This window comes from Aptenodytes patagonicus, chromosome 6 (assembly GCF_965638725.1).
Source record: "Aptenodytes patagonicus chromosome 6, bAptPat1.pri.cur, whole genome shotgun sequence".
Lineage (NCBI taxonomy): Eukaryota > Metazoa > Chordata > Aves > Sphenisciformes > Spheniscidae > Aptenodytes > Aptenodytes patagonicus.
The window spans coordinates 65,244,024-65,262,977 of record NC_134954.1 but is presented as its reverse complement, the minus strand read 5'-3'; the positions used below and the strand labels follow the sequence as shown (position 1 = coordinate 65,262,977).

The 18,954-nt window shown below is 39.2% G+C and overlaps 1 protein-coding gene across 1 annotated transcript; it reads left to right on the top strand.

Moving 5' to 3' along the window:
• The first annotated feature begins 243 nt into the window (after window positions 1–243).
• Window positions 244–18,488, top strand: LMLN (leishmanolysin like peptidase). Its single transcript, XM_076343018.1, has 17 exons — window positions 244–405; window positions 763–860; window positions 966–996; window positions 1,675–1,757; window positions 2,245–2,362; window positions 3,220–3,398; window positions 4,051–4,156; window positions 4,405–4,499; window positions 5,352–5,469; window positions 6,720–6,827; window positions 8,523–8,599; window positions 9,225–9,335; window positions 10,091–10,223; window positions 10,818–10,977; window positions 11,733–11,863; window positions 12,601–12,811; window positions 14,195–18,488. Exons 1-17 carry the CDS (start codon window positions 244–246, stop codon window positions 14,287–14,289), a joined length of 2,016 nt encoding a protein of 671 aa, XP_076199133.1. The 3' UTR covers window positions 14,290–18,488.
• Window positions 18,489–18,954: the final 466 nt, after the last annotated feature.

Below are 18,954 nucleotides of genomic sequence, written 5' to 3'. Positions count from 1 at the left end.
TCCGCTGCACGGCGCTGCATTGCTCTGCGGCGCGCGGCCGCCTCCCGCCGCGCGCGCCCCCCGTCACCTTCACCTCACCTGCCCGCCCCCCTGCCCCACCCCTCACTCCTCGGTGAGCCGCGCCCAATCAGAAGCGCCCGTCGCCTCCGCCCCACCCTCTCCCGCGCTCCCCGCTCGCCTATTGGCGGGGACCGCTACCGACGGCGCTGTCTCCATGGCGACGCGGCGGAAGGGCAGTCGAAGATGGCCGCCGAGCCGGGCGGCGGGTGCCCCTGGCCTTACCGGCGTTACCGGCCGCTGCTCGCCGCTTTTACCGCCGCGCTGCTGCTGGGCTGCGGCCGCGCCGCCGCCCTTTCCCCCTTCTCTTCCTCGTCCTGTCACCACCGCGTCCCCAGCGGAAAGGAGGTGGGGCCGCCGCGGGGGCTCCTCAGACGGCGGCGGGGGGCGAGGGATCCCCCGTTTCCCGCTCCCGTTATGGGGGGGAGCGTCGGTCTGTCCCCTCACGGCTGACCCCGGCCGAGCTGGGCGGGGTCTGGCCCCGCGACCCCCGCGGGGAGTCGTCTGTGGCGGCGGGCGGGTGCGGGGCGGTTTCTGACTGACCGGCGCGGCAGTGTGTGAGGAGAAGGGCGGGAAGGGGCTTTGCTTAAAAATAGACAAAAAGAGGCCTCGCAGACGAGAAGGAGCGAAGGGCCTCGGAGCACTCCTTGGTGTGGCTGTCCGGGTGAGCTGCCTAATCCAGCGGCTTGCTCCTCTCCCTGCCAGGTTGTCTATCAAGTTCCTCTAAAGGAAAATCATGTCTTGAAGAGAAATGTGGATCAACAGCTAAGAATTAAGATTATATATGACAGAAGTGTTGAGGAGTGAGTATAATGTTGTGGTGACTTTTTTTTCCCCTCCATATCTGAGAATGGAAATCCTGTTAACTAAAGCTTGTTTTTTTTGTTTTGTTTTTTTTTTAACTATAGTTTGCTACCTGAGAAAAGACACCTTATAAAGGTATGTCATATTTGCTTCCCTCTTTTGTTTGTACGTATTTTATTATGTGGATGAAGTTAAGGTTTTGCCAGTTCAAAGCCTTTAATTAAAGGCTTTGAATACCAGCAATTTTATGTCCTCTAGTCAGGGAGAACAAGGCTTTGTGTACAGATTATGCCTCGGTTCCAAATACTTCCAATGTTCTGTTGAATGTTGTTTGACAGGTGCTTGCTATATCCCAATGTGCAAAGATTCAATAAGCGATATGCATATAGCTTTTAAAGCTTTTTTGGCACCTGGCTTCTTTTAAGATACTGTGCAAGTAAGGAGTAAAAGAGGGTGCAGCAGTCAGGCTTTAGGATTGCAGAGAGACAGGAGCTCCAGAGAAATTTGTGATGGACAGTTCCCAGTGACCAGTAAGTTCAGGGCTGAAATAAATTCAGCCTCTTTGAAGCTGTACATTCAAATTAATACTGGCTCCCTTCTCATTTTGTCATTCCAATAACAAAATATGGGAATACTGAAACAAAATATTTCCTAAATATATTGATGACAGTTGAACTTCTTAGGAAGTCTGGATTTCTGCTAATCTGCTGTACCGCAGGATCTAGCAAGTTTCATGTAACCTTGTAGGTAACACTTGTAAGGTGACTTATGTCTGCACTGCTACTGGGTGACTTTTATTTTTGTTCTATTTAGAACAAACTTTTTCCACAAGCTATATCTTATTTGGAGAAGACATTTCAAGTGTGCAAATCCACAGGTACTATATTACTAAGCAGGTATGTGAAAGTTTGTTGAAAATCACTTGCTATATTTGATATTTAACATTGTGTTGTATAGCCTTTAAAATAAGAATAGAATAAGAGCCTAAGAAATGCCCTCCTGAATCAGATCGGTGACCCATCTGACCCAGCGGCGGTAGCAGATGCTATTTAGGGAGCATACACAAATCTGCCAACCTTCCATGATCAACATCTACATTTGTTTTATTGGAGATTTTAAAGGGTATACATGCTGCCTGTTTCCTTTTACGTGTATACCCACGTATGAACCTGTTCCTAATCTCTGTCTGAACCTGTGGATTAACAGGTTTGCTCTATTAACAATTGGAAGCATTATGTCTTCCAGAGCAGGGTAACTAACAATTCTCACCATGGAAGTTAGATTAAATACCTGTATTACAGTGTTGTTGGGTGCTGTAAGACTATTCTACAGTTTCTTTTTAATTATAAAACAGTGCTGACTCTCTCTCATGTTTGATTGAAGGCAGTGTGCGACAAACCAATATTTAAGGAGGAAAGCTGACCCTCACAGATACTGCCGAGGAGCCTGCGCAGACCATACAAGATGTGGGCCAGTTATAGTTCCTGAGAAACACCTCCAGGTAAGCTAAGCCATCCAAGTGCTTCTTAACCTTTGAAATATTGTTGTTTTTGGAAAGTAATAAAAAAGTTAATATCACTAACTGTGCATAAGTGACGTGTTTGCAGGAGATCACTAAGTCTGAGTGACAGAATAGAACAACTTTACTTGGTGGGAGTTTATGCTGTTGAACCAAAAGTCAAGTAAAACTGGACTGTTTACTGTTCTCTAAGCCTGTGTTATAATGAACTGTACAGAGAGGATGAGATTCAAAGCTTGTTAAATTGCTACTAGTCAATTCATTATTCACCTTGGTCAATGAGTCAGATTTTCACAGAATTAATAATAAGTTTTGATTTTTTTGAAGACCTTATTTGAAGAGGTTATCCACTGAACCAGGAGCACAGTGCAGGAAATGCTTCTAACTTGTTTTCTTGCATGAATTTTTTGATTCAACTACAGTATGTGATCAGGAGATTTCTTTCTTTCTCTTAGCCTGAAGTTTCAACTACAGTATTAAAAATGTACCAGATTACATGTGAAATGCAATTGCTACTTATGTATACTATTTCTGTGAGCCAAAAATTTTTTTAATTTGTAGAAAATAAAGGGTGCTAATTTTGGGATATCTAGCTTGGCAGGCCCTTTTTTTTTTCCCAAAAGCTGCCACTTTCCTGGTGTCTAATAAATCAAAAGAGCTAGTCATTTGAACGTTACTCCTTGGCTCCGGTTTTGTTTACTGTCTTCATAGGGAATTTTCTCATCTTCCGCTGTCTTACAATGGGATTTATTCTTGGCTTCAAGCTAATTGAATTTTGTCATGCAAAATTTTGGTCATAGCTAAAGTATTTTAATTGTTCCATTTGAACATTGTCAAAGCAATGCAGGGTGTGCAATGAGAACGAATGGCACTGCGGACCCACTGGCTTACCTGACCAAGAAGGGGTTCGAGATGCTGACTTCGTACTTTATGTTAGTGCTCTCACTACTGAAAGGTGTGGCCATGAAAATATCATTGCATATGCAGCCTACTGCCAACTGGAAGCTGAAATGGACAGGCAAGTATTCCCACTGGTACAAACTCTTTTCTTAATTAAACTTTCAAGTTTTTTAATTGTTTAGATGCGGAATTTAATTGTTTGCCTGTCTTGTATAGTATACCAAAGTAGAAGTCATTATTGAAAGAGGCAAGCACTATATTTATGTAAAACCACAAAGCAATCAAGTAGTGCTTAACTTGCAAAGCTGAGGCATTTAATTCAAAGCTAATCCTCCACTGATATTGCCTAAACTTTCAAGATTCTGCTTTTGTTGAAGTGAATGTCATACTTTCACAAATTTAAAGGAGGATGCAAGTGGGCCCTACTTATGTGCCTTTTGTTTCTAGTTTGGTTGTAGTCATTGTAACAGATGCTTTGTACCTCTATAGTGTCTTACCAAAAATTCAGATCTCCTATACTGTTGTCACTAACACCTGTGCAGAATACTGAATATAGAGATTAATCCTGTCCCATTCCTCCCCATTTCAACAGTAAACTAGTCACTGTATCGTTAACAGACTATTTATTAATGATTGGGGAAGTTGTTTGGAAGGACTTATTTTTACATTAGTCTCCATTTTCTTTTAAGTCTTCTGCCTCTTCAAGTGAATATGATTTGAATTTGCTACTATTTTACTGAAAACAGTTTAATTTTAAAACTGTCTTCCAGGCCAATAGCAGGCTATGCTAACTTGTGTCCAAATATGATTTCAACGCAAGCTCAGGAATTCGTTGGCATGTTGTCTACAGTGAAACATGAGATTATCCATGCACTGGTAAGGGTTGATGTTATAAAATGTGTTTCCCTGAAATTTGTGCCTGCTTCCTCGCATACCTCCAGCAAGAGAAGGATGTTTGGTGGAGGAAAGCTCTTGCTTTGCCTCCTTCAATTTGTGTGTTAATTGCCTTGAGGTGCGGTACTTCCAGTGTATCTGCTGTGGGAGTGCTAACTCTTTCATGGCGTTTGACTTTGTATGTGAATGTCTTACCAAAGGTTTCCGTGTGCTTGGTTTTTAACTTGAAGGGTTTCTCTGCTGGACTGTTTGCATTTTATCGTGATGATGACGGAAAACCTTTGACAACAAGATATGCAGATGGACTCCCTCCTTTTAATGAAAGGTATTTTATTTTTTTGGACCTACTCAGTACTCCCACTGAAGGATGTTTTCACGTTGCCTTTTTAGGATGTATTCTTGCCTGTTGAAAATCCACCTTGATTCCATTATTAGAATACTTTGCCTTTACTATATTCAAACATTGGTGTGGCGTGGGTTTTTTTCAGTCTTTCTTTACATTGGCATTAAGCACTTATATTATCCACATATATTACAAACTAAGGCAGGATTTCATTTATCAGGAGGCTTGAAGTTAAGCATTAAAATTACCCATGCTTAAATTTTGATGCTTGCTGAACACCTTACTAAATTGAGACTTGTATTTTTTGTAGTCTGTATAATGTCAGTGCAGTTCATTTTTAAGACATATATCATTCAAGGTTTATAGTTATGCAGAACTGACAACGTGTGTAGTCTGCTGCATGATTTTTCTGACTTGTTATTGAATGAACAGTTTGCTTTTTTTTTTTCCTTCATTTAGTTGATAGTGTGGAAACTTTCTAGGGTTTTTTTTTGAGGTGGAAAGGTAAAGAGCTTCTGGTTTTGTTCACCTTCCTTTTTATAATAGCAGTTCTGAGGATTTTTATTTCATTTCTTACACTTTTGGTAACTGTAGAAAATATGTCTTGAGTCTACAGACATCTTTTTAATAATCTTACTTTGGCTTATTAAATCAGAGTTGTGCATATAATGAACACATCTTACAAAGGAGGGATGTTGCATAATAAATTCTAAACTTAAGAAAGCGTGAGGAAGTATAGAGACTACTCATGATTCTGTTTCTTATGGAGATAAATCTTTGCATAATAGCGTGGATTTGTGGGAAAGGTTTGTAACCAAAGCATTCTTCTTACAGTCTAGGTTTGTATCAGTGGAGCAATAAAGTTGTTCATAAAGCAGTGAGGTTATGGGACATACGCGGTGGCAAAATGCTGCACCATGCTGTTTATCTTCTGATAACACCTCGTGTAGTTGTAAGTGTGGATTAACTTAAACTTTTACACTTTGTATGCCAAGGTTACCATCGCATTCTCGAGTCGTAAATATTTCTTATTCTTTAAGAAGTAATAACCTAACATTGAATACCCTTATCCTGAAAGCATGGCCCAAAGACTACGCGATTAAGACTGTATAATTAGTTGAGAGGGTGTATCCAAAGTAAAGTGGAAAATGGTTGACAGACAGCATGAAATAAATAAATTGACATAGTAAGAGACAATGAAGGGACTGGAAAGTAAATTATAAAAGGTTAAGCAAAACTGACGTTGAATAGATTCCTTAATCCTACTTTTCTACAGACTTGGACACCTAGTATTCCCGAGCCTTAACAGATAGTGTTGTTACTGCTTTTCTCATTTATAAGTTCATCCTATTTTCTACTTTTCTCTTTAAAAGCATTATTTTAATCTTTTTCTAATTTTATTGATTATGCAGTTAACATTTTGTCATGTTTAAAAAGAAATTCCTCAATTATTCTTGGAAATCTTTCTGGCTTCCCATGCCTCTGACTCTCCCCCCCACCCCAAACAGAACAAATGCTTAAGTGTAATAAATTGGTATTGAAAATTACAGTGTTAATCATATTTGGCCACAAATAATCTTTTTGTTTGTTTTAAATCTAACACAGCATATAGAGCAAACTTGTTTTAATTACCCCTGTTTTGAAAACTGGCCGTGCTTGTCAAACTGTTCAGAGCATTAAAGGTGCTCCTGGGTAGTGCCGCACTGGCAAAGGCTGGGCTCCTGACCCTAAGACCGCAGCATTTTTGTGATGCCTCTTAAGATTTTCAAATATTTTGCAGAAAACACTTCCCCATGCAAAACTAGTTGACACGTACAGCTTCCTAATAGAAAAGTGGTTTTTCTCTGAAATGTTTGGCAGAAGCAGGGTTGTAGTGTTCCTACATTGTTTGGGTGGTTTTGTTGTTTGGGTTTTTTTAATATGGTCTTTAGTGTATTCTCAGCTAATTCTGTTGCTCTTTTATTCTTGTAAACTGCCATTGTTTATTTCCAGGAGATAAGTAGACAGACTGTTAGGCTTGGTTTTGGGGTACTTGCTGGCTTAGTCAGCCTCTGAGTAGAAGTGTTTTACATCCAGAGGAAAACAAGGTGGTAGAAAAAGAAATGCTGAAATACGTTTAAGAGAGAATTCTAGAAGATTAGGACTGCATGTGGGTATCCGTCTCAATATTTTAGGAGTTGCGTTGAAATGTTTTCTTTCTAGGAAGAAGCTCGAAAACATTTTAATTGTCCAATTCTAGAGGGAATGGAGCTTGAAAATCAAGGTGGCATGGGTACTGAGCTCAATCATTGGGAGAAGAGATTGTTGGAGGTTAGTGCTGATATTAGGAATGGAGGGGGATGTGGGAACGTCTGCTCCCCCTGCCTTTATTTTTAGGTTTATAGTGGTACCTACTGGAGCCTTGAAAAAGCAGGTGTATCAAACCTCACTGAAATATATCACAAACAGTACTAAACTACAAATACTTAAATGTCCAATTTCTAGATAAATCTATCTTTTTACCTTATTGCTAAGTCTCAGAGTATGAGTTTGAGATAAGCTGACTATTAAAAAACTAAATGTCTCTTGCTTTTTGTCTGCCATTTACCCTTTTGAGAAGGTATGCTCCCTTTTTAGGGGAAAGGGGGTATTCCTTTGAGTCAATTCAACTTTGTCACCCTCTGCCTCTTATACATCAAATATTTGATCATTCTGTCTATTCATTATCTTGACTTCATCTTTATTCATGTGCCCTGGGGTTAGCTTTTGCCATTTCTACTCCAGAACATCATCTGATCAAGGAAACACTTATTTCCCTCCTGACATTTAAGCTTATTTTTATTTATAACTTTGCGTTGTGTGATACTTTAGGCAGAGATACACTTTGTAGTTATTGTTGTATGCAGTGAGGTAATCAAGAAGGGAAATGCTTCAGGACAGACTTTTTTTTGGAAGCAATCTTGAAAAATACGTATTTCTTGAGATCGAAATTGTTAGCTTTTCCTGCTTTTCAGTAACCTTTGGTGTGGAACAGTACTTTAAAGCCAACTGGAAAGACTGCCATTAGAATGAGGATAATTCTAAGGATTGAATAGGATTAGCAAAAAGTAGATAATTACTAGTCTCCTTTACACCTTTCCAGAGAAAGTTTCTATCTGGGAGGTAACCCATATAGTTTGGTTTTGGTCTTGATCCAACTCTTGTTAAGTATTGTAGCAGTAGCAAATTTGGCGCTAATAAGTCTGCTGGTGGTAACTCCTCTTAACCACACTAGTGGAGAGGGAAGGCTGGAAAACTACATGTTTTGACGAAATGGTAGAAATGAGATGAAGTTCAGTAATAGAAATTCCAGAGTTGTGTAGTTAAGGGCGAGTGACTTTTGCTGTAAGCCTGAAGTTTATCAGTTGGAAATGACTGAGCAGGAAAAAGACACGGTTATTACAATTGCCCGTTATAAGATGATTAGGAAACTCTAAGGTGACTGGAGTTGCTCTTTGAGGATGATGTGAACTTGCTTATTTTTAAATGAGATGGAAAATTCCACTGCCACACTAATAAAGCTTCCTTTGGAGTGCTGTGTTCCTTTAGTCATGTGTCATGCGCACCTCGCTCCTGAAAAGGACTACTAGAAATTACAGGAAAATTAAAATTCAGTCTTACACAAGACAATTAAATGAGCTTGGCTTTCAGCTTATGAAAAGGAGACAGAAGAGGGGGGTGTGATTGCTACTCATAAATATGCTAGAAGAAGGAAGAGTTTTATTTTACCTAAAGAAAAATGAGTACACGTTGGTCATGAATAAGGTTTAGCTGGAATTTGGAATGAGGTTTTTGACTTCTAGAATTCTGAAGCTTTGTAGGATGGAGTGGGGAAGGGAGTTGCACTTTTGGTCCCTTTTATGAAAGAGGTTGGGATTTGGCTGTCAATAGTAAGAAGGGACTGGAAATAAAATGCTTTTTCATAGAAAGCATTTTCTTACAATAATGATTTTCAGTGGCTTGCTAATAGTAACTGGTAACTTTCAGAATGAAGCAATGACTGGATCCCATACACAGAATCGAGTCTTTTCCAGGATCACCCTAGCATTAATGGAAGACACAGGGTAAGAATTAATAAGAATGGCGAATTTTTTTTTTGTTCATTTGTGTTTGGTTTTCATTGTACTTGATTTTGTTTGGAATTGATGCACTTGTGCTTATCCATCTGCAACACAGTAGATAATCAGCATAGTTAGCATTACGTTAGACAAGGAGTTATACCTAGTATGTTAATTTTTCTTCACGTATTTCAAAACCCATCCATTCTTAATCTAGCCTTAAAAAAAGTATGCATTGCAATGCATAGTACTGTCTGTAGTGTCTATTTACTTTTTTTCTTAATATAAGTCTTCTCTCAGTTACATGGAGTATATATTGATTATTTTTTCAGCTCCTCTTGCAGATAGCGTAAACTGTATAAAATTTCATCTTCCTGTACGCATTGTTCCTTTGCGGATCACGATGCATTGCTGTTGAACAAATAAGCAATAAAATTTTCTTTTAGTTCATTGTGACTTGAAAAATAGTGAAATTGTAATATATTCTGTTATAGGCAGAAAGGGATGCAGTGTCCCTTTTTCTTCATTTGAAGACCTTAAGGCATAGTATGAAGTTCTTTGAACTACTGTTTTATTAATCAGAACACTAATTTTTGAAGTAACTATATTCTCATTTCAAATACTTTTACAGCTGGTATAAAGCAAATTACAGCATGGCAGAGAAATTAGATTGGGGACGCAATAAAGGCTGTGACTTTGTAATGAAGAGCTGTAAATTCTGGATCGACCAAAAGAGACAAAAGTAAGAATACAGTCTTTTTAAAAAAATAAAGAGGAAACCCTGATGCGTGTTTACATTTGTCCTTCAAATGCAACTCAGTAAAAAGAAGTAAAGGTAGATGCAGATTAACAAGGAATGCTGTCCTAAGTACCTTCAGAATGCACGCAAGAAGGAGCACACCAAATGTATTAAGAGCAGAAGCATCCCACCCAATAAATACAGAGCCAAACATCTTAGGGAGTAGAATGCATTTACACTATAAGAGGGCTATGCTTTAGAGAGGAGGGGAGGGACTTAATCTAAAAGTGTTTGCTTTCTTATTTCGTCCCTTTTAATTGGAAATGCAGCCTGTGTCATTTTGCATTACTGGATTGTACTTAAAGCAACAAAAGGAGATGATAGCCATCTTCAAAACAAAGAATTCCTTGTCTGTTCGTTACAATACTCATAAATTTCTAGGACACAGCTGCATAGTGGGCCTGTTTCGGTTGTATGTTTTTTTTCTTTAAAGTTTACAAAGCAATGTCATTAAATAAGTGAGTGCATTGTAACTTTGTTTGCTGGCTTGATATTCTTTAAATTAGAAAGGTCATAACCAGACAAGTAACAATAATTAGCCTCCAGAGAAGAAGTTGTTGCTTCTTTGTGTGATTGACCGAGTGTGGGAGAGAGTGGGAACACACAATCTTGACAGACTGCTTAGTTAAATTATGAAAAGCAGGTAAAGTGATCTAATGTGATTTTTATTCCTTTTTTTTTTTTTCTTTTCTTTTGAGGAGGCAATTAATCAGTCCATACTGCGACACTTTGAGGAGTAATCCTTTGCAGTTAACCTGCAGACAGGACCAAAGAGCAGTAGCAGTCTGCAACTTGCAGAAGTTTCCAAAGCAGTTACCTCAGGAATATCAGGTATAAGGGATCTTACTTTACCAAATAACTGTTTTCATTCTTGTGCTTTGCAGCCAGGTGATTATATTTGTTTCACTTTTTTTTCCTTCTGAACTAGTAGATGAGAGTAGATACTGTGAAAAATGTCTGCTTATTTTATTATAAGGAGTCTGGAGGCTGAAAAAAAGCCTTGTGATCGTAATAAAACAATAAGGATGTCGCTTGGCCATCAACCAAATATCAGATGGAAATGTTGCTGTATAACTGAAGTCCCCCAGAATGTTTTGTTTGAGGTATTTCTTCATCCAGTCTGCTGCCTTGTGTCGCTGCACGCTAAGAAATTTGTTCTGTTTCGTCCCAGAGAATGCTATGATTACAAAGGGGAGGCAGGGGAAGGGGTGGACTGATACATGCAAATGTGAATCTCTCTGCATTATTTAAGTATTCTTAAATACTTCTGGCTCATCTGGTTCATGGGTATTGTAAGTTGTTGTTAATAGCATTCCTGAGTAGTAATAGCTGATGTTCTTCCAGCTGTAGTGATTGGTTCTATTTAAAAACCAGTTGTACATTTTCCTTTGCGTAAACTGCTTCACTACCTATTTTGTTTTGCAGTATTTTGACAATCTTAATGGAGTACCAGCAGAAGAATTGCCTTATTATGGTGGCTCAGTAGAAATTGCTGACTATTGTCCCTTTAGTCAAGAATTCAGTTGGCATTTAAGTGGTGAATTTCAACGCAGCTCAGACTGTAGGATAATTGAAAACCAACCAGGTCAGTTTTCAGGACTTCGGTATGGTATTTAAGAGGCTACATTTGTTAATCTGGAATGGACTTGCTATGTATCCAGACTAATTGGATGTGAAATTAGTTTTACACTACTAGCTGTGTAAAAGCTGTGCTGGGGTGAGAAGCACAGCACAACTACCTTGTACACCTAGGAAGCAAACACTCACATCTAATACAAGAACTACATAAGAGCTGAACAAACATTAACCCCAAATGATCCAAATATAAGACAAAGGGTGGGGGTAGGTTGGTTGGTTGGTTTTTGAGTCTCTGAAAAATAATTCCAGTTTCCACCTCACAGGTTTTTCGTTCAAGGCAAGGAGCTTTGCAAATTACCAGAACGTGAGCTTGTCTCCTAGGGTAGCGCATGAACGTTCAATATTGTGGAGCTCCAGAATGCTGTAGGATATTACCTGTCTGTGCAGTTGTCTCAAAAACAAACAAACACCCTCTGCCCTCAAGCCAGCAGTCACAGTTGGCACTCCCTGGGGGCAAACATATCCACGTAGTTCTGATGGAAAGTGCTTGCCTCTTTTTTTTTATTTTAAATCTTGGGTTTCTTCCCACTTTACATTCAAGGCAGTATAATTCCCAAATTGATAATGGTTAACGGTCTGAAAGATTCCAAAAGTAAACCTTGAAGTGCGTGTGGAGACATTGACTACTTATAGAATATTAAGTTGATATGGACCTTCCGTTCCCCTAGTAAGGCACAATTCAGTGTATTCTTTCTACCTTAGATCCTACCAAAAACTATGGCGCAGAGAAATACGGACCAAACTCTGTATGTCTTATTCAGAAATCTGCTTTTGTCATGGAACAGTGCAGGAGGAAACTCAGTTACCCTGACTGGGGTAGTGGATGTTACCAAGTAAGTATGTGTTGGGTTTTTATCTTCTTTTTTTTTTTTTTAAAGTGACATGAAAGGGAAAAGTCAGGCATAAACTGTAGGCTGTGACTGTTAGAACTTTGCACCTGGACACTGTACATGATCTTCTCTGCCTTAAATCACTAGATTCTATGACATGTTCTGAAAATAAATATCTTTCAAGCACAAGCCTGTAGTTTAGATCGTGCACCGATTTAAGTATGTGACCACTGGGATGGCTTGTGTGTTACTTCCAGTCTTGCTAGGGACTTCACCTGTCTTACCCCTGTGACACTTTCTCCACAGCTAAGTAGGAATACTTATATTGGAATCTTCTGTTGTTGAAGCTTAATGGTAATTAGTCACTCTGATTTTTTCAAAGGTGGAAAGCACTGTGCACGTCACTTACTTTTCATTCTCCTCCTCTTCAGGACTATCTCACTAAAGGTGTCACTTTCAACAACAGCACCACTCTAAAAAAAGTAGTCATTAGGATAAGCCAAATCTTACTCGTTCTCAGTTGATGGTCTGCATAATTGCACGAAAAGAGTAGTCAGTGCTTTAAAGCATTCTTGAACTAAATAGTTGCTCTGAGTGCATTAAAATACTTGCAGTTAATCTATGCTCTAATACCAGGTGTTTACTGAATGTAGTATTTACTTATTAAAAGAGCCTCCAAACCCCAAAGCATATTTCTGATAAATCATAATACAGATTTGACTATTATTCTTTTATTTTAGGTTTCTTGTTCTCCACAAGGGCTCCATGTTTGGGTCAAGGACACTGCGTACTTGTGCAGCCGCTCAGGTCAGGTATTAACTGTGAGCATTCAGATGAATGGCTGGATACATGTTGGGAATCTGATTTGCCCAGCCTGTTTGGACTTCTGTGATTCCTGTCCCCCGGAGCGGGATCCTCCAGCTTTTAACTTAACAAGAGCTGCACCAGTCGGTAGGTTGCCTTATTTGCTGAAGTGAAACTTAGTATTAAATGTCTGAAAACTCTAAAGGTTTGTGTCAGCTCTGACTGTTGGGGAACAGGAAAGGAGAGCTGTGGCATGGCTATTCTAAGATCCTAGGCATAGGAGTTAAAGGAAGATGGCAAAGGTGCCCTGATTTTTGCTGTGCAGTCATGCAGGATAGCGGGCAACCTAGGAGAAATGCATCTGAAACGTAACTACTTCAAGCCATGTCTCCTAGTAATTGTCCCAGAAATCTAGCTTTAGCCTAGCAACTTACCAGAAAAATCTGATCTGTGTTTTGAAGGCCATATCATTATTATAACCTTCAAAATTATCACCTTGGTGGAAAGTGAGTTCTCACTTGTGTAACTTCCCATTGACAATGTTAATGCTGTAATCCAGAATGTGAAAGGTAGGTGCCAGTTTGCTTTTTGAGGGAGGAAAAATGCTTAGTTCACTGACTACCAGTTAATGTTTTGTCAAGAACAGGTGGCTTTCTAAAAAGCCAATTGGTGAAAGAAAACAGTCTACAGTATTTTGCACTAGCAGCTTATTTTTAAGCCTTTAACCAATTCTTTAATTGTTGGATGTGCTGTCTCTACTGCAGTTTTCAAGGAAAAAAATAAACCTGTTTAGTTAACCTGCACACTCAATTCTTTTTTCAAAGTGGTGCGCTTGGGTTTGTGTGCACCATTTCAAATAGTTTTGTTTTGTCTCAGAGATGGCAACATTTCAGTGGTTGGTGGAATGAGTCCTACAGGTTAGATTTTAGAATGAGAAAGCTGTAACCTAGGAGGGGCACATCTTCTAGCACCTATTTGAATTCATGCTTGGTGTTTCTCACACATACATATTTTTATCTGTGCAAGTTTACATTTGTGTCCACGGCTTTCTTAAGCCTCCTGGCTGTGTGACTACCTACCATATGGACAAACTCCCTGATTCATGTATTGGGTTCCCCCCCTGCTTCAGTTTGGTGTTTTGTGGCATGGGTTCTTCTATGACTTACAGCCATACAGATCAAAAGTATTCATAAAACAGTCTTTTCAGAGTCGATGGTTTTGAAATGCTGCTTCTCCCCAGTCATGCCATAGGGAACTTCCTGCTCTTTTCTGGCAATACCGATAAATTTTTCTCGTTTGTTCTCCTAATTGCTGTTAGTGAAGGAATGCAGAAATTTATTTAATTGTGAAGGGAATAATCATGTTGTTTGGTTGGTTTGAATTCCTAGCCTTGAAAGCTAGAATAAATCGGTGCAGATTACTGCAAATATGTTTTTGCTCTTTGGTGTTTTTTAGTGTTCTCTTTGTTATTTTACCTTCTCTTTAAATATAAAATTTATAAGCTTTATGGTGTTTTGTTTTTTATTTTAGACTTATGCTCCTGCTCGTCTAGCCTGGTTGTAACCCTTTGGCTGTTGATGGCTAACTTAATTCCCCTGCTAACAGGATTATTTCTCTGCGCATAGAGTTAAGCACGGGGCAAGAAGATGTTCGAAGATGATATACCATCACATTGCACTCCTTATTGTGGAGCACAGAGTTTATTGTCTCTGCAGGCAGCTGTCTTCTGCTGAACCTCATCTCTCCTGGCAAGTGTCGGTGCAGACGGTCGTCAGGGAGGTACTGACAACAGCAGCCAGAGTTTGAGGAGGAAAGTATACCTTGTCATCTCAATAAGTGCCAGTATTTTCCTGAATTGCAACCTTTTGATTTTTTTTTTTTTTTTTTTTTTTTTTTGGACGCAGTAACAAGATCCACTATGCCAACTGTGTTAGACTGCCTGGCAACTCGGTCAAGATTTGAAACGAGAACTCTTCTGTAATAGAACTGAGGGTTGGGTTTTTGTTATGTCCTCTGTGTGACTGGTAGCAAAGCGTCCTCAAACTGGAAATATACCTCAGTGGTTTAGTCAAAAGCCATGTAAAAATCAGTTGTCATCACTGCTAATAACCCAGGCCTAAACAGGTATGGGGAATTTGTTTGTTTGTTTGTTTTGTCAATTATTACAATTTATGGAGGGAAGAAATAATTTAGTGGGTTAGACCAGTGGTTGGCAGTTGTCTCCACAACTGGATTCTGCAGCTCTGAGGCTTCTCAGAATTCATACTAGTTTGCAGTAAAGTGGCTAATTCTTGGGGTTCACTTAAACCTTCCTACATGCACAAAGTGGAATTTCAGACTGGTAACCGAGACAACTGTCTAGAAATCCCATTCTCATTTAGCATGTGTCCGTTCTACTGTGACATTTAATACATCAAATGTTTGAATATTCTCAGAGTAATTTACTAGGCAAATGCATTTCAGTACTGACACCCAGTCTGTAAAATTGGGAGAGGATTTCTGATTATTTTTTATTTTTTTGGTTTGTTTCTGAAATAATGGCATTATTATTTTTTAAATAGTATGAACATAAATGCAGCTGTTCTCACTTTTTGTTGAAGGGCAAACCAGTAGCGATGGCAGCTATAATCTTACAGGACCATACTGACTTCTCTAGACCAAAAACTATATTGAGTGTGTAAAGAAAAGTCTAATCTGTCTGGAGGTTTTTTTGGTTGGTTGTTTTTTTTTTTTATTCCTTTCCCCTCCGCTTTTTTTTGACATATAAATACTGTGGATTATTTGAGTAGTTGTAATAAGTTGAGAATCAGACATTTTGAACCACACGAGGGCACACCTTGGTACAAAATTAATCATATATATGTAAGAGGAAGGAAATGAGCAAAATCTGTCTAGCTAAGGACAGCTGCTCTATAGGACACTTGTAAGGATGTTTTTATTTGTTGCTGACTCTATAATGTGTTACAAATAATCCTGTTTGGAGTAAAAGAAGCTCTTACGTGGTCCGATCTGTTGTCTGTCCTGTTAGGATAGTTTTTGTTCTTGGAAAAGTGTTAAACTTGAGGGAGCAGATGCGTCCAGTGCACTAAAAAATGCAACTATAGGGAGAAGGATGGTGTTACCCTGCTTCTTAAATGTACTGTGATGTTAGAATTGTCAGTGACTAGATCCCTTTCTAAAAGGAAAGGTAGGGGGATGGAAGGCGTATGGAGTAAGATTTGTTTAGCTACAGTTAAACTTGTTTAATAATAGGACTCCCACTGTAATTGTAAGAAAATTTTGTGCCTAGTGGACTTGTTTGTTTTTTTTTTTTTTATTTAAAGACACTCTTACGACACTGCTGAGGTGAGTAAGCTGCAACCTAAAACTGTCTGAAGGCGTCACAGTTGAGAGAGTACCTTGCACTGGGCTAGTTCCCCTTCTTAACGGCAGGTTAAGTTTGCTTTGAATTATACAAGGCCTAGGCTAGCCTTAAATAGGTGTTTCTGAGAAGCAATACGAATTAGGAATCAAATGCTGTAGATGTGTACAAGTTTGAATTAAGAAACACTGAGATTAGTAAGTGAACGCTGATTATTTTAATATATGCACAATCAACAGTTGGTGTAAATTGATTCCTTGAAAATGTAAAGGTTTGAGAATACATCTTAGGTCCCAGAGGTTGATATTGTATTTTTTGTCTGTTGTGCAATAATACAGTTTAAATGGTATCACTCAGCAACAATGTTTTGATACTCGAAAAGAAAGTATCGGTTATTTTTTCTTACTGTGAAATATTTGCACTGTCTGAACTTTCTGGTTAACTTTATAACTGTTAAACTTTTTTACTGGTGTTAATTTATTGTGCTCGGTATTTGATATGCTAGTCTCCTGTCTAAGTGTGAAATTTGTCATATTTAATTGAATATTTTTATCTTCTACACAGTTGTTTATCCTGAGGGCTTTTCTTCTTTTATTCTCTCTTCCTGAGAATTAACTGAAAGATGGCTTAAAAAGTCGATGCTTACCTACTTCTGAATTGTATGCGTTAATTGAAGAAAGAGGCTGTAGTGCACTGTACCTGCAGGGAAAAATCCATCTGCCTGTCAGAGCTCTTGTGGTCAGATTCACCAGTACCTGCTCAGTAGCTGCATCAGTGAATCCAGTGAAGTAAAACTATTACTGCCTTAATAATCTGAGATTTCAGTCGTAATTTCTTTGACGTGCAGCCCTTCAGCTGGCTGTGACCTGCAGAACTGGACATGACTTTGGGGCGTCGGGGAGGGAAGGTACTTTAGCGGGCAAAATCCAACATGTTGCATCCTGTCAGTGCGTTAGTAGCTGTAGCCGTGTTGGAACTGCCAAGAAATGTGTCAAGTTCAATTTAAAGTGAGAATGAATTCATGACTGTCAAAAAGAATGCTTGAGTAAAACTCGCTACCTCAGTTCTGTTCGTCTGTGAGTTAAGCTTCTAGTCTGCTGTGAACTTCCAAATCTTACAATGAATTACGTAAAGACGTCTCAGGTTTTTAAGAACAAAATAAATACAGTAGGAAGCATAAGCTATTTTTGAGTGTGGAACACAGCTAAAATTGTAGCTTAAACCAATCAGTTATGTAGCCTTAAGTGTAGTTTCCCCTGTAAAAGTTGGAATTGGTTTTAAATAAATACGAAGTTTGCAGGCAGCTACTTTAGGTCCTGTGGCAAGTGTGGCCTTGCTGTGGCAAGTCCATCCTATTGCATCTCTTACACGTGAAAAGAGAAATATTATTTGGCTGAAATACAGCCCAAATAAGCCTTTGTGTTTTCACCAGAGTAGATAGGGCAGCAGGAGCCCTGGAAATAGCGCAAAGAGATAAATGAGTGAGCCTGTCCGTAGCAGAAACATTTTCAGCATATAATGTCCACGGTTTTAGTTTTTTAAAAACATTCCATGTTTGCTTATGGAAGTAAATGGCGGTCTTTTTTTTTTTTTTACCCCGGTAGTTCAAATGTGTAGCATTTCAGTTAGAAGTTGAGGCAAGTCATTCTTCAGGAGCACATTTTTGTAGTGTTTCAGACAATTACAAGGAGGAAGGGTGGCTTTTGGCTGGTGTATGCAGCAAGTAAAATTACACTGCAAAGCAGGGAATTCATTCCTCTTGAAACGAGTTGAGGTCTCGGGAGACTGTCACGGCCGTGGATACGGGTTAATTACCGAAAGAGAATTCTGGCCCCCATTAATTGACTGTCAGTCCGATGCAGCTCATTCTTTCTGCTGAGTGCTGGTAAATTAGGAAGACTGATGTCACTTAAGACCAGGCATATCCACAATCCCTTACAAGGGCCCGTTGGTTTTAAATCTTCCTGTCCTGCAAATCTTTCTGCTTGAATATATTTCAGTAGAGAGGGAGGCGCGTGTCCTTTCTTCCCCGCATTTCCTAGGAGTGACTTTTGGCCAGCTGAGCGGGTCGAGGTCCTTCCCCTGCGAGATTTAACAACCATTTTTTGCTTGGCTGAATGTGTGGGTGCCTGCTTGCACGTAACGCTCTTCAGGATTTGGGTCTATTTGTATATTAAATAATGCGATCTTACTGCCAGACTTCCAACGTGCAAATGTTGCCTTTTCGATGTGAAGCTTACCTTGGAGATAAAACAACTGTTTTGAGAGAACTGGCTGACCTTGAACATGTGTTTCCTATTTTGGTACAGAATGTAAATATAGAACAAACTATTTTACATGGATTTTGACTGGATTGAGATATAAGGGCTAATTTTGTTATTTATGGAGTAAAAATTTCCTTATTTTACTGTGGAAAAAAAAAAGTCATACAAAAGAAGAAAAACTTGTTCATCAATAAAATGTCTGTAGAAAATCAACTCTTCTTGTCCTTTCCTTTGAGAGCTGACAATTATTAACCACAAGAATAAGCGCAATAAAGGACCACCATTACAACAGTTATTTATTTTGTGAGAACTTTGAAAAATGAAATTATACCAAGTCTGCATATTGATCACTTTATTAAACTGTTATTTGATACACTTTGCATGTAAAATGTTCTATATTATTATTAGCTCATACATGACTTATCAGAAGTTCAGCCTGCCGGTGAAGTAAGGACCCCATCCTCATGTATTTGATACTTAAAAATTATGCAATATTTAAGTCTTTTTCCACCTGAAATGGAAGATCATAATTCCCTGTTTTGTGTAAAGGATTTGGCCGTGTGATTCCCGTTTCAGCTGGAGGAACGCTGGTGTTGCCCTGCGGAGCCCCGAGCCCTCGGCTGTGACCGGCCTCCGAGCTGGAGGAGCTGAGCCACCTTCGCTGC